Source organism: Myotis yumanensis, unplaced genomic scaffold (genome assembly GCF_028538775.1).
Source record: "Myotis yumanensis isolate MYYU_CA2020_CCGP unplaced genomic scaffold, mMyoYum1.0.hap1 SCAF_9, whole genome shotgun sequence".
NCBI classification, from domain to species: Eukaryota; Metazoa; Chordata; class Mammalia; order Chiroptera; family Vespertilionidae; genus Myotis; species Myotis yumanensis.
Genome location: NW_027223760.1, coordinates 23,235,700 through 23,252,298, shown reverse-complemented (window position 1 = coordinate 23,252,298; position 16,599 = coordinate 23,235,700). Strand labels below are relative to the sequence as shown.

Genomic DNA, 16,599 nt, shown 5'->3' with positions numbered 1-16,599 from the left:
TTTAAAAATGGGAGTGTGATTTGAAAATGGGAGAAAATATTTCCACCACGAAGAATTAAGCACTGTTAGCAGTTGTACATATTTGCTTGCAGTTTCCTTTTATGTGCACACTTTTAAAAAAATGGAGCAAATAATACACAAGCACTTTCTGTCTTTTTAAAAGGCATATAAGTGTTATAGATAAATTCATCTTTAATTACCATTCCCCATTCTGTTTCCTAATTCCACCATTGGCCCTGCACTCTCACTGAAATAATTGCTTTTGTAAGTTTGATATATAGGTCCAGTACAGTTGCTACCGTAGAGAATATGTAGCGTTGCTTTGTTTTAGTTTCTTTACCAGGGGTCCTCAAACTGCGGCCCGCGGGCCACATGCGGCCCACCGAAAACATTTGTTTTTTTACTTCAAAATAAGATATGTGCAGTGTGCATAGGAATTTGTTCATAGTTTTTTTTTAAACTATAGTCCGGCCCTTCAACGGTCTGAGGGACAGTAAACTGGCCCCCTGTTTAAAAAGTTTGAGGACCCCTGCTTTAAACGGTGTCATGCTGTAATATATCATTCTGCAACTATTTTTCCTCTCAGGTTTGGATCTATCCAAGTTGGTACTTACTGATCTAGTTCATTTCTTTGGCTGTATAGGACTCCCAGTATATGGATATACTACAGTTTCTCCAGTCCCTTTTGATGGGGTTAAATTTGTTTCTTAGCTTTTATAAATAATGCTGCAACGAGTAATCCTCATAGGTCTTCTAGAACACATGTATTAGTGTTTTTCTAGGATCATGTAGATTTGTATCCTGCTTTTTCTCCTCTTAACCTTAAAACATGAGCATTTCCATTGGCTTTAGTATAATCTCTTCATGAACACATAACTCTTAAATCTAGACTTTGAAACCTCTTTCATTTCCATAATGAAAAATTAATATGAAATTGTAATTGGACATAAGGCTTTTCTTTCTACATCAGAGTAATTTAAACATTGCATGGGTTCTCTTAATAGTAGTAGATAAAACATTAAGCTATTTCAACACAAAGGATTAAAAAGTAAAAATTAGAAGCATAGTTAATACTTGGAGTGGCTAGAGCAAGCAGAGACTGGCATACCTGGGATTTCGTGTATTATCCCCCCTTTCTAATTCTAAAGAAGTTTCTTAGGTTTTTCTGAGATGTCCTCTGTCATGACTCATCCTTGAGGGTCTTCCTCTGACGCCACTTCTCTGCATCTTTCCTGACAGCTTCCTCTTTCCTGACTGTATCAGCTCTGTGCACACATTACAGCTACTTCTTCATGTCTCTTATCCCACTTCTACAGCAACCTCCTCGAGACTAGTGTAGTCTTACTTATTTTGTACCCTAAACAACCACAGTGCCTGAAACATAGGTGTTGACCAAATATATTTTGAATAAAGGAAAGTGAGACCATGTGAGGGGGGGGGTGAGAGAGTGGGAGTGGGAAATAAGGATGGTCACTTTAGTAAGGAATTTCAGTTTATTGAAAGTGAAATGGAATAGGAAGTTTTGAAAGGAAGTGAGGTGATAAGGGTGGTAAAATGACAGCTTTGACAGTGGATCTCTGTTTTACAATATTGCCATTTGCATACATACAGGCTGATTAAATTACCAGTTTTACATTACAAAAATTCATTTCTTCTTGGAATTGAAATATCGATATATTTGTTAAAGTTTATACTTCTTTTTCTAGGAATAAATTGAAAAAAAAAACTTGGATCCCTGACAGACCTAGCCATCTTACAGAATTTTTTTTCTTCAACACCTTGCCTCATTCCTCGGTTGCCCCAATTTTAATGAAAATTGGGTTTCCTGGAATGAGTAGACTAAAGTTAAAGGAAACATTTTGGTCACCGCTCTTATGAAATCCTGTGGTTTGGAAGCAGTACTCCTTAAGCATTTCAACAGTTTCATTCATGTTCCGCACACAGTGTAGCAGAACGATACCAGTAACTGAGCTTCTGAAAGAGAAGTTCAAATGCAGAACCTCCTAATTTAGAGATTGAACAATAAAACTTGGGGGAGGGGAGTCAGACAGTAGCTTTCTTAACTTTTATCAGGACACTAGTTATAAACCATTTAGACTGTCAGTTTTCTTGGCGAGTACCTTCATAACTCTGAAAACCATTTCTTTTAATGATCATTTTGTATAAGAGGCTGCATTGCTCTCAGAGTTTGCGCATTTTTAAAATAGAACTCTAATGTATTTTAAGTAAATGCCATTGTAAGGAGAATATATAGTCTTATCAGTATAAAAAAGATCTAAGATTGAAAGGTAATGAGTTATGAGTATCATCACCTTTTCCCAATCTGAAAATGTTTCCGATACAGAAATACTTTAATTGTTCTCTGGGTACTTTTTGCTGCTAATTAACATCTCTTTTTACAGGATTCATGAATAAAATTTTCCATCCCAACATTGATGAAGCGTAAGTAACTTTAAAAATGTTTAAATCTTAGCAGCAACTGCTCTTGATTAGAGTTCATCTCTCTCTTCATTATATAGAAGCTTCAGTTATCTTTTTGGATTTTATCAGCAGATAGGACTATCTGAATGGTCACTTAGACTATAAAGTCCCAGGAATATGATATTCTAAACCACTTAGTTCAAATTCTATTGGACTGCTTAGTTTTTCCATTGTCATGAATGGGTCCTTCGTTTTCCCTGAGAGCCAACTAGCATTTGTAATATTCCACATCTCCATTCTCTGTTAGACACAATTCAGAGATCTGTTTTTAATATACAGATTTATTATTTTCAGCCCTTTCAGGTACTTCTCAGTTCATGAGAGTAAAGCAAACATGATTAGTTTCATTTCAGTGATTGAATCTTAATTACCCCTTTATTTTCTTCTAATATGAGTGATATTTTAAATGTGATGCCAGTGCCTCCTATTTTGTTACTTCGGTGATGTTTAGAATACATGATTATTTATTCTGCATTTTTTTTCTTGTCTTGGCTCTTAGTTTTGGTATTTCATGCACATACACACATACACATACATGTGGGGTATTCTGAACACTGTGAGTAGGTTGTATACATGCATCATGCCCCATTGTCCTTTAATACTTCTATGTATCAGTCATCCTAACAACAAGGATAGTCTCTTATGTAAGTGCAATATACTCATCTGACTCAGGAATTGAATATTAATGTAGTAGTACTTTGAACCTACTGCCATATTCTCGCAATGTACTTTTTAGCACTTCCGTTTCTTTTCTTTTTTTTTTTTCAGTTAATAAAGGATCCAGTCATGTATTGCATTTAGTTGTCATGTTTCTTTAATCTGGAACAGTTCCTCAGCTTTTTATAAAATTGACATTATTAAAGAATATAGACCAGTTATTTTATAAGACAACTATACCTCAATTTGGGTTTGTTTGACATTTTCTTACTATTACATTCAGAGTATGCACTTAAGTCTAGAAAACCACAAAGTGAGATTATGTCCTCCTCAGAGTATCCTAATCAGAAGCATTTAGGTTTGTCTGCCCCTGGTTACCAGTGTTAATTCTCATCACCTGGCTCAGGTGTTGGTTTCTTCATTGTATAGCTATTGTTTTTCCCTTTCAGTCTGTATGGAGACACTTAAGACTTTGCATACAGGATGGGGCAGAAGTAGGTTTATAGTTGTTTGTATGGAAAATAATAAATAATAAATAATACAAGAATAAACTCTGTTTTGCATACTCACAACTGTAAACCTACTTTTGCCCCACCCTGTATTGTATTCTGCTTTTCTTCATACTTTCCCCAATTGGGATTTTTTTTAATGATCTATTAAAAGTATTTTTCTTGATAAATAAAATTAGTTGCCAGATACATGCAACTAACTTTCTAATTTTTAAAAAACTGCCATTCTTTCCATCTGTTTCAGGTCAGGAACTGTGTGTCTAGATGTAATTAATCAAACTTGGACAGCTCTCTATGGTGAGTTTGGCCATGGAATATTTTTTAGAGATGTTGAGACACTGCCTTAAAAAAATGTTGTTTGGCTTTTCTTCTCTGATTTAAGATGTTTTGTTGGGAATGGGAAGGGATTTTGAAGGCCTGGATGGGAAAGTTTTGATCAGTGAGAAAATTTTTTTCTCAAGTTCAAACTTTGGTTTAGCAGAAGTTTAAAATAATCTGTGTGATTCTGAAATTAAGGTATAGTGATATACATATGCAGACAAAGAGATACATATTAAAATGTTTGCATATCTGTGTGTATTCAGAAGCACATTGTATACATGTTTATCTGTAATTTTTTTTTTTTTTGGAAAAACATTAAATGATATATTAAGAGTTTTGGGGTATCATCAGTTTCAAAGGCCTAAACCTTGCTATGAAGCAAATAATTTAGCTTTACCTTTAGTGCTGAAGTTGACATCTATGTACTGTGAATCAACAATGAATTCCCTAATTTAGCATTGCAAAATACTATGCTAAATATCACAGAGAAATATAAGGAGTATCAGGCCTTTTCTCCCTTAGCTTGTAACTTGATTGGGGAGCTAAAAATATTTTAAAATATATTTAAAGTTAATTAGGAATACAACAAATTAGTATGTCTTTTCCCCCACATATCTGAGTCCTCAGACATCACAGACTCTCCCTGCTCTCATGCCCTAACCCCATAAAGCTTCCCCTGATGCTCAAGCTGGCAGTAACCTCTGGCCGCTCTTACATGTGCTATAGCTCTTTTTTTGTGGCCTGCATTTACTTTGTGTTTGTTGTTTTGCCTATGTTTTTTGAGCTACTAGATTATTTCCTGCCTTAATTTTTGTTTAAGGTGTGCATGTCTGATTTGTCTAAGTCCTGGCACTCCTAACACCGTGCCTTGCGCCAATGCATTTGAAAGAACGAGTGATACAAACAAGCAATTGCTGAGAGATACAAGAAGAGGAAGGAAAGATCACTTTAGGTTGGGGTTAACCAGGGAGGGCCTCCTCTTGTTGAAGAGTTGTGAGACCTTTTAAAGGTTTAAGGTATCTAAGACATCTTTTTCCAGCCACAATCTGTGAGAACCTTACCAGACACCCTTATGCAAGGATAGTACATGAGAATCACAGAGGAAAGTTGCTTACCAGCAGCGCACAGTTAGTCCTTTTTTCTCCTCCTAATTGTGCCGTTTAAGAATGATCTGGCCCTAGCCAGTTTGGCTCTGTGGCTAGCGTCAGCCTGTGGACTGAAGGGGTCCTGGGTTTGATTCCGGTCCAAGGCACATGCCTGGGTTGCGGGCTCAATCCCCAGTATGGGGCATGCAGGAAGCAGACGAACATTGATTCTCTCTCTCTCTTCCTCTCTGAAATCAATAAAAATATTTTTAAAAAAAGAATTATGTGTTCTGCCTAGAGTTCTTCTCTAATCTTTGTGTGACTGTACTTTTCTCACCTCAAACATTCCTACCTAGAGAAGCCTTTTTCCCTAGCCACTCCATCTAAAATAATAGCCAGGCATAGCACAGCACTCTGTTTTAAAAACCTGTCTTTCAAACCAGTATTTTTTTATTGGCTATCTTGTTCTATTAGATTGTAAGCTCCACGGGAGCAGGGATTTTCTGTGCACATGTGTGCACACATGTACACACACATGTCTAAAACAGTGCCCAGTACTGTTTAACGAGAGTTTTGGGGAAATTACAGCTTTACGGGAAAGAAGTGACAAGAAAGAACATATACTCTGAGGTTGATTAAATGGATTCCTTTTAAGATTTTTTTTTTTTGTTAAAAGTGTCTCATGGCAGGCTGCCTGGAATATCTGATGTAATGATGTCTTTTCTTAAACTGCATTCACATTTTAGAAATGTACATAACAAAATACTACAAGCTGGTTCCAATTACAATAAAGTAAACTGGACGTTAGTTTAACTAATTCTTTTACTATTGACCAGATAACCTTTGTGGGAGAGGTTTGCTAATTCTCAAGCACCTCACATCTCAGAACAGATTATTTTTATAATAACAGCTTTATTGAATTATAATTTACATACATTAAATTCACCCATTTAAAGTGTGTGATTTGATAGGTTTTAGTATATTTGCAGTTATTACTACATTCTCATTATAAAACATTTTTATCACCTCAAAAAGAAACCCATTACCCTTTAGCTATTACCCCTTTATCCTCCTAGGTCTAGCAACAACTGATCTACTTATTGTCTCTCTAGATTTGCCTATCCTGAGCATTCCTTATAAATAGAATTATACAATATGTGGTCTTTTGTGACTGGCTCCCCCCCTCCCCATTGCATATGATCTCTTCATGATTCATCTATGTTGTAACATGTATTAGCACTTCATTCCTTAATGGAATATCACATTTTTATCCATTTGTCAGATGATGGATATTTGGGTTGTTCTTACTTTTTGGCTGTTATGAATATTTGTGCACAAATTTCAATGTGGACATATGTTTTCATTTCTCTTGGGTGTTTTACCTACGGGCAAAATTACTGGGTGGAATCTCTGTAACTATTAAACCATTTGAGGTACTGACATACTGTTTTCCAAAGTGGTTTTACCATTTTACATTCCCACCAGCAGGTGTCAAGTGTAAGAGGTTCAGAACACACTTTAAAGCAGAAGGCCAGTCCGGCTGGTGTAGCTCAGTCGATTGAGCGTCATCCCACGGAACAAGAGATCCTGGGTTTGATTCCTAGTCAGGACACATGCCCGGGTTGTGGGCTTGATCCCAGTGGGGGGTTGTGCAGGAGGCAGCTATCTCTTCTTCTCCCTTCCTCTCTAAAATCAATAAAAATATATTAAAAAAAGAAAAAGAGCAGAAGGCCAACATGACTAAATTTTCATCACATATATAAAATGTTAGAACATGTTCTTGTATTACCTTGCAAAGCATTTAATAAGTAACATATATTAAACCTGTTGGTCAAAGTGAACTTTTATTTTTGTATTACATGAGTATGAATTATGTTCCATGATACAAGAGCATGGACATACTAACATTACAGGTAAGTGTAGGAAACCAGAAGAAATATATTTAGAATATAGTCGGAAGTATATTGTGCATGGGAGAATTGTTTTGATATTTTGCTCGAACCCAAACTATTCCTCAAGAAGATTTTAGAATTTTATTTAAACTTAAGTTTTTTTTCATAAAAAGTTTTAGGAGCAGATAAATACAATTTATATCAAAGTCCTGGTAGAAAGGGCTGGTTCAATTTACCTTGTTTCTTTTCCTTTACTTTTATCAATTTTAGAAAGGAAGAAGAGAGAGACAGACAGACATTGGATGACAGTCTAACTAACTGAGCTACCTAATCAGGGCTACCTTGTTTCTTTTAGACTTACCTGATCTTGAGATCTAAACTGAATTTTTATTATAAGTTGCTAAAGCCTCTGGCATGGAAGGTTAATTCAGAATTGTGAATTCTGAATTACTCTAATTTGTGCTATAAGTTCTTGAGAGAATCTTTATTCAAAAGACAAAAAAAAGTCTAATTTAATACAAAACAACTAATATGAGAAAGTTTTGTCATATTAGCACAAATACTCAACTGAAAGCGAAAGGCTTAGCCTGGCCACCCAGCACCTCTACTATACAGTCTGGTGGGGAGCAAGGAGTTACTTGGGAATTTCCTGCAATTAACTTTGCCCCAGGGCATGTACTGTGCAAAGGATATACATTTGTTTAGTGTAATAGCAATTCCCAGTAGAAATTTCAGATTTATACTCATCATAGCTTGGAAATAAACAGCGTTCATGTTCGTAGCAAGTCTAGTCCTCTATTCTCCCCACCCCTCAAAAAGAAATTTGATTTCTGGTATTCCATTTTATTCATTGCTCCTGTTCTCATCCTGGTTTTCCTAGCCAAGTATACATGCAGTTTGTTAATTCAGAAGCTTGGAATTGGTATAATTGTAGTTTAATCACTCAGCAATTTTTAATTTTATATTATTTAACCTTGCAAGAAAACTAATTACAGTGGGTAATTTGGCTAATTTTCTAAAAATATTTGTCATCAGTATGAAGTTACCTATTGAGTATGAAGTTTCTATTGTTATACTTGTGACATTAAAAGGAAAGTAGCAGATGCCATCACAAAATAGATTTATTTTGGCTTCCTGTATGATAGTATCTTTTTTTTTACATCCCTTCCTGCTTGCTTTTCCAGACAGCAGTGATAAAAGCTCTGGAAAACTTAAAATGTAGCCAAGGGCATCTGGATTTCAGTTTCAAAAACAACTGTAATTTTAAAGATTGATGGAAGCCAAGTTCATTAAGCCATAGGTAGCTTTGTAAGTTCCCCTTTCTATTTTTGTTTTCCTTTTTACTCCAAGATCTGTTTTATCTATAGTTGTCTTTTCAACCCAAATTCTTGGAAGCTCAAGTACCTTCGCTTTAATTTCCCTCCCACCCATCTGGGCCATGCATACTTGACCCCTGCAGATTGTGTTTATCTTTCCAGCTTTCATTTTACTAATTTCTCAACTGACTTGGTAAATTATTTATTTTGTAGATTAAATTGTGAACATGGAAGGTGGAAGGCAATTTTCTTTTAAAATCAGGCAGTTTATAATTTTATTCTCACCGTTAGGTTACTAGCCAGTGGACTGGATACTCTTCTTATTTTCCTGGTGAGAAAAATCAGCTGGGGAAATTACTTTCCCTAGGTCATCTGGAGAGTCAATAACAAAGTGACTACAACAAAAGGAATGCTTCAGGGATTTTGAGATTAGAATTAGACAAAAGAAACAAAGTTTCTTTTACTAGACATTTAGAAAAATTTTAAACAATTAATTTACTTGTACTACTAGTAAACTGTGGCCTAATGAATTTAAGCTGCTAAATGACTAAGTTCCCACGTTGGAAATATTTATTCCATCCCTCTTTTCAGTTAGCCTGTGAATCTTTCACAACAATGCAAATTTTGGCTGAAGGTAAATATCCTATATAATAAAGAGCTAATATGCAAATTGTCCCCTTGACCAGGAGTTTGACCAGGGGGCAGGGCTGGCCAGCCAACCACCCGTGGCCCCTCCCCCAAGCCAGCCCCACCCCCAATCCCACTTGTGCATGAATTCGTGCACCGGGCCTCTAGTCTTAAAATAATGCTTTATGTTGAATTAGTATTTTCTAACTATATTTCTAGACTTTTTAGTGTAGTTAAATAGACAAAAGATATATGTACCTGTCTGCATGGATGATTGGCCTACAACTACTGTTTGAACAGGCTTGAAAACACAGTACTCATGTATCCATGTTGGAATCACAAACATGATCCTGCCTTTGAACAGCTGGATGTTATTATGCGTCTCTGAGACAGGCCAGGTACAGTGGGAGAAATGTCAGCTGTCGTAGATAAAGAAGAGATATGCTGAGTTTTGGATTTGATGGCTTCAACAGTACTTAGCTCCATCATCCACTTCCTTTGTCTGCTTGGAGACATTCAGATAGGCCCAAGAATTTAGCTATACATAGAAAATGGAGTCTCTTGGCCCTAACTGGTTTGGCTCAGTGGATAGAGCCTCGGCCTGCGGACTCAAGGGTCCCAGGTTCGATTCCGGTCAAGGGCATGTACCTTGGTTGCGGGCACATACCCAGTAGGGAGTGTGCAGGAGGCAGCTGATCGATGTTTCTCTCTCATCGATGTTTCTAACTCTCTATTCCTCTTCCTTCCTCTCTGTAAAAAAATCAACAAAATATATATTTAAAAAAAGAAAAAGAAAATGGAGTCTCTTGAACAACTTAGCAGAAATTCATTAAAAATACCATATTCACATTCAATGGTGGTCAACATTAAAACCATGGAGTGATCCAGGCTGTGAGATCATGGGATATGGGCCAGACTATGAGAGACAGCCACAGCTTTGTTCTTTCTTTTCTTTTTAAAAAATATATTTGTATTGATTTCAAAAGGGAGAGGGAGAGAGAGAAACATCAATGATGAGAGAGAATCGTTGATCGGCTGCCTCCTGTATGTGCCCTACTAGGGACCAGCTGGCAACCTGGGCATGTGCCCTGAATTGGAATCAGACCATGACCTCTTGGTTCATAGGTCAATGCTCAACCACTGAGCCACACCAGCCGGGCTGTTGTACTTTCTTTGGGGCTATAGTTTCAGAGTTCAGTTGTGATTATATGGATTTGTTTTCTCTTTTATTTGCATGTGATCACTGTGTATAGGTAAAGTCTCCATGCATAGCCAGTTATCTTGTAATTGCATGAAATTATCTTGCTCTTTTTTGATGTTAAGGACAAATTAAGTTATTGTCTAGTAATTAAAAACTTGAATAATGAGTTTTAGTATGACTGTAAGAATACTCAAGTAGTTAATTAAACATTAACTGCCCTCATTTCTGGAAGGTTAATAACAAATCCTATCACCATGTTTTAGCTTGCAATGGTTTATGGTAAGCAGGGATAGTAAGTGGGAGAACTAGGATGACCTCCAAAGAACACTTAAGTAAAGTGGAAAGTGTTTTGAGATTGATATGGCAACAAAGGGATTGTTTTTCATGAACAAAAGCCTGTTTTCATCGTTCTGATCTAAGTATTCGCCTTCATTTTATTCTGTAGATCTCTGTAGTTAAAATACATTGTGGAGAGGGAGCCGCATTGAGGTAATGGATGCAAGATGATTTTCTAAGTTGGTGGAATGCTTTAAACTGTTGGTGTTACATAACTACGTACCTCTCATTGGTAATCTGGCACTTAGCCGAATGTGTCTGGTATTCCTCCAGGGTTTAGTACCCTACATCTTTGACATTGTCCTTTCCCACATAAAACAGAAATACCTATTTTCAGCTTGGAATACTGAAAAACAGTAATGCTTCCACTAGTGAGATTAGGTATATTGTATATTGCAAAATTCTTTGTCTAATTACTAATTCTTATTAATTTCTACTAATTGTTCTTTTTTTCCTTTTGAGAGGGGTGAGGAAGGAGGTGCTTTGTTTTGTGCCTGCATGACTCTCTTCACGAGACCTTATTCTGTCTTTTTAAAATCCCCATGGATGCCAGGCTGGTGTGCTCAGTGGTTTGAGCATTGACCTATGAACCAGGATGTCATGGTTTCATTCTGGTCAGGGCAATTCCCTGGGTTGAGGGTTCAATCCTCAGTGGGGGGCATGCAGAAGGCAGCCAATCAATAATTCTCTCTCATCTTTGATGTTACTGTCTCTCTATCCCTCTCCCTTCCTCTCTGAAATCAATAAAAATATATTTAAAAAATAAAAATCCCCATAGACTACCTGAGAACATACATAAATCTGATGAGTTCAGACTTTTTGTATATTTTATCCACACAAAAGACCCTCTCAGTTAAGTAACCAGATACATTCTCGAATTTATCATCTAGTAAATTGGTGGCTGGATATATTCCATTAGCAGCATATTAGCACTTGGTAAACCAAATATAGCATGGCTAGCCTTATAGCCTGCTGGTTCTGACTTGGTACTACAGAAAGTCTTTATGGTGGTCTGCTTCACCTCACCACATGTTTGCCTCAGGTGGACACCCAAAGGCCTGAAATTAGATTTGTGGTCTCTAGGTTTTTCATCTGTTGTTCACCTCTAAGGAGCCAGCTCCCCTTTTGCTGGAACACAGTTCAACTTAATGGACTCTACTCGATGTCCACAGTGTGTTAGGTGATATAGCCTATAGCTGTATAGAAATAAGCTTTTCTCGTTGAAGTTGGGTTCAAATTATTTATTTTAGAAAATAATTTTTAATCTCAAAGCCGTTTCTTCTTTCATGCCCTTCCTGTCTGAGGGCATCTCTTCTGATTGGCTTTATTGAAGTTCTTGAGGGAATGTCAGTCTTCTTCTAGCCCACGCTTACTCTGTCTTTTTCATACATACATACCACCTGCTTGATCAGATGCAATGCTAACCCTCCAATTGAGTGTATAGGTTCCTGACTACTACTCTTTTGGGGGATAAAATTTCACTGTTTCTTAGTGTTCACAGACTGTAAGCAGGAGAACATTAAAATAAAGGACACTCAGATACATTGTTAAATTGTAACTTCTTAGGAGCTGATAAGAGTAGAAAAGTAAAGATCTATTCATTAATCCCAAATTCTTAAGTAACTGAAGAAAATCTGGAAATTTTATTTATTTGCCCTGTTTCAATCTTACCAAAGAACCTGGCTGCATATATGTTTGGATGTATTTTTTTATACATATAATAGATAGTCCCCCCCCCAAAAAAAAAAAAAAACAAAAAAACACTTGTTGAATGAATGAAATGGAATTTTATGGTTTTATTTTGGATACATTATAAATTCATGACTTGCTTAACAGTTCATAATGAATTAGTTAAAGTTCCTTCAAAGATGAGCAAAAGTCAATCAGTGGGATTTTGAAAGGTCAGTTGCTAATTTTCTGTAGAAAACCAAGGATAACCTATATAATAATCCTATATAATAAAAGGGTAATATGCTAATCAACCAAACGGCAGAATGACTGGTCACTGTGACGTGCACTGACCACCAGGGGATAGACGCTCAATGCAGGAGCTGTCCCCTGGTGGTCAGTGCACTCCCACAGGGGGAGTGCAGCTCAGGCACAAGCCGGGCTGATGGCTGGCAAGCGCAGCAGCCCACCTTCACGGCAGTGCTAAGGATGTCTGACTGCGGCTTAGGCCCTTGCATAGCATGCTTCTGGAGTATGAAGAGTTGTGAAGGAGAACTTGCTCTTGATGAGAATTGACATGAGTGTTTTAAGGAAGCTGATTACAAAGGCAAGAGTTAACAGCCTGGAAGGCCAACCAGCAGATGGTTGCCTTGATTCATGGCTGGAATGTTATATTGAGCTTAATGTAGTTACATGGCAGGGGGAACAGAAGAGGAACTAGAAGCATTTTATTAGGACAAATAGCAAGTCTGGGAAACGGACATACAGGGAGAAAGGAGAAAAGCCTAATCATGATCCTTCCAGAGATTTGGAGCCAAGGAATAGGGTCAACCTAGCTATTAGGAGAAAGGAATTAATTTTTTAAAATATATCTTTATTGCCGAAACCGGTTTGGCTCAGTGGATAGAGCGTCGGCTTGTGGACTGAAAGGTCCCAGGTTCGATTCCGGTCAAGGGCATGTACCTGGGTTGCGGGCACATCCCCAGTAGGAGATGTGCAGGAGGCAGCTGATCGATGTTTCTAACTCTCTATCTCTCTCCCTTCCTCTCTGTAAAAAATCAATAAAATATTTAAAAAATAAAAATAAAAATAAAAAAATAAAATATATCTTTATTGATTTCAGAGCAGAAGGGAGAGAGAGATAGAAACATCAGTGATGAGAGAGAATCATTGATCAGCTGCCTCTTCACGCCCCGTACTGGAGATCGAGCCACACCTGGGCATGTGCCCTGATGGGGAATCAGCTGTGACCTCCTAGTTCATAGGTCAATGCTCAACCACTGAGACACATCATCCAGGCAGGAATTGATGTTCAGAGAAATAATTTTAGACATGTTGAGTTGGATAAGACCGAAATACAAAAGACTGATTAGAAAGAATTTGTAGTTAACAGTATAGGCTTACTGTAAGATAATGAGCTTCCCAGAGTGAGAGAGTATGAAGGTAATTCTTAATACTGATGTCTTTCCAAACAAGCTTTTCTGTGTTGTTTGGTTTTAAAAAGAAGGAACCCAGGTCATTGGGCATCTGGGAGACAAGGAGTAGAATTGGAAAAGGGGTGAGAGGTGGCATTTGAGAAGGATTTGATGGTTCTAGGCTTCTGACCATGACTGTACTGTATGATGGTGGTGTTTTCTGAGTTACACCATATTGGGTGTTAAATCTGAAAAACAAATGAAGATTATGCAAGTTGAAGTCTCTGAGATTACTGCCTGCGTGGTAATTGTGGTGTCTGGAGGGGCAGTCCACCTGAAACTTTGGGAGTCACAGGGTTTTAACCTGAAGATATAGCATGCTTTACAAGAGTTTTCATTTTAATTTTCAAAGGAAATAAAGAAGAAATAACTTATGATCACTGGTTCACAAACAGCCAAGAATAAAACATGAGATGTGTGATTCATCCCCTCCCGTGTTTTCTCCTTTAAGCAGTGAACCATCTTTTTGTGAGTTACCTGGAGTAGGGTAGCTTTACTTTAAGAATTGGTGCTTTTCTTTTCTTTTCTTTTTTCAGTGTGACTCATTTTAATTAACATGTATTCCTTAAAGGATACAAGTAGATGAAATTTCTACCCTAAGAAAATGGCATATTTGTATAACTATTTTAGACTAGTCCTCTTTGATGCAGTTTGAACTCTATTTTGTAGTCATTTATAGTAATATGTAATTCTTCCTTGTAAGGAACTGCAGTATTATACTTCTTTTTTGCAGATTATACTTCTTTTGGGGATGCAGAGAGGAGGAGACCTGCCCAAGGCCTAAGAACCAGTCAGTGGAAGGCCTGAAATTAGACTTGTGGTCTCTAGGTTTTTCATCTGTTGTTCACCTCTAAGGAGCCAGCTCCCCTTTTGCTGGAAACAGTTCAACTTAATGGGCTTTGCTCTACTCGATGTCCACAGTGTGTTAGGTGATACCCATCACCACCTATTCTACTTTAAAGCAGCCCTTTAATGCCTCTCTAAAATGGATCCACTTTTTCCTGCCCGTGGTTTGGAATACCTCCACTTGGAGGAAGTGATAGTTACTTAAGGGGTAGACAGGAAGGAAAGAGGAAAGGGTCAGGGAGGGATCCTCAGCTAGAGCCTCTTCAGCATTGCTGCCAAGACAGTATTTTCTTGAACCAAAGAAGCCACAAGCAAATAGCCGTCTTCTCATTCAGTCCCTGAGGATAGAGGTTGCATAGGTAGGTAGTGTTTTCTGGCTGTGTATTTCTACACACACACACACACACACACACACACTCACACTCACACACTCACACATTTCACCCAATCCTAAGAGTCCTTGGGGTGGGTATGAGACCTCAGTATTGTGAGTAAATCTGATGGACAAACAGCCAGGACCTAGATTCACCCATAAGCCATTGCTCTTGACTGGGATAAATGATGCTGCTTTAGATGAGAGATCAATATGATTTGAGTGTTTCTAAAAATTAAATATAAATGATTAGTTTATGTGTCTAAATGGAGGCATGAATGTTGTAATATTGTTAACATGAATACTAATAAGGTCAGGCTGAAGAGTCCGTCCTAATGGATTGCATTTTGGTAAGTACTGATTTAATCCAAGGCCGAACTCGAAGCTGTTTGTTCATCGTGAACCATACTTCTCAGGAATCTTGGGACTTCCTTAACAATGAAGGCAGCCAGTAGTGGAGCCAGCTGATTGTAGTGTGTAGATTGGGTGACCCATGTCTGCCTCTCTCTCCCTTTCAAAAAGTGGAAGTTAATGTGGTGTTTTTTTTAAAAAAGACTTTTGAAGTGATAGATGTTTTTATTAACAATTCTAGGGGGAAATGTTCGTTATGATGCATTTTTCCAAAGATGAGTATCTTTATTTCATTTTTTATAGTTTAGGTCTCTTCTGCCAACATATTTATTTGAAAGATTTTGTGCACATCTGCATGTTTGAGAGAGATTTCTTTGGGGAGGATGCTGTTGGTGGGAATCACTCTGTTAGCCCCTTTTAGGAATGCTTCATTGCTTTAACATCCTGGCCTTCAAAGGCTGCCACCTGTAGCCAAAACGGGGCTGCATACCTTCCCTTTTCTTTTTTTTTAAACTTAATTTTATTATTTTTTTTAATATAAGGAGTATGCTGGGTGTTAAGTATCTCCACAGACCTGCCTGGGAATCCAGGGGCAGGCAAGTGTTTGTGCAATCTGTGCCAAAAAGATGCTACCAGGAAGATGACAAGACCTCGGTTCCTGTCCTCTTGAGGGGAAGATTTCAATCAAGAGACAAAGTGTAGAGAAGCAAGCAAGAATGTATTGACCACAGCAAAAATATTCTTAGGAGTATGAAACACAGAAGGGCATAGAAGAAGCAACAGGAGAGCCTGGCTGGGCTGCTCTGGCTCACTGGGAAGTCAGAGAATAGGGCGCCTTGGAGACAGGTTTAGGGGATTACCTGGGATAAGCTGCTGCTGCCCATTGCTCCCCTGGTTGCAAGTCTCATTGGGTCCTTTATAGTTTAGGGTGTATGTGCCTTTGGGGGAAGGAGAGGGGGAGGGAACGGCACAGGCATGCTCCATGGAGGGAGAGTGCCATACTTCCCTTTTCTGCTCTTCTGTGTTACAGATGTGACAACACATCTGTGAAATGGATGAAAAGTATGTTAATGCGGGAAGTAGACATACGAAGGAAGAATCCATTATTGAGGGTTCTTTTATTTGTTTGGAACAAATACCTAGGCAGAGCCACTTATTGGGAGCTTGAGGAACTTAAAGTAGTGAGAAAGGGTATAAAATCTTCCTGGAACACATGAAATATCTAGTTATGAAACACGTCTGCAATATTTGAGGCTTGAAGCACTTCTGAACATTACTTAGAGCAAGTAAAACCTGTACTTTTTTTTTTTAATTTTGTTGTATGATAGGAACACTCAGCTGCTAATCTTTCTGCACAGGTGTGTAGTAAGCACATGAGAAGCCCCCAGTGCACTGTGTGTGGGTATCTGTGAACAGCCTGGGCTACTTCCTGTGGCTGCGCTTTGAAAACAAGCACCTGCC

General features: G+C 37.9%; 1 protein-coding gene across 2 annotated transcripts in view; it reads left to right on the top strand.

Annotated features, from left to right (window-relative positions):
- Nucleotides 1–16,599, top strand: part of UBE2H (ubiquitin conjugating enzyme E2 H) — a 106,876-nt gene that overhangs the window by 79,519 nt on the left and 10,758 nt on the right. For both annotated transcript variants that reach the window (XM_070423890.1, XM_070423889.1), the window contains 2 exons: nt 2,403–2,442; nt 3,892–3,944. In XM_070423890.1, coding sequence (XP_070279991.1) covers nt 2,403–2,442; nt 3,892–3,944 — 93 coding nt within the window. The remainder of the gene's footprint in view (nt 1–2,402; nt 2,443–3,891; nt 3,945–16,599) is intronic.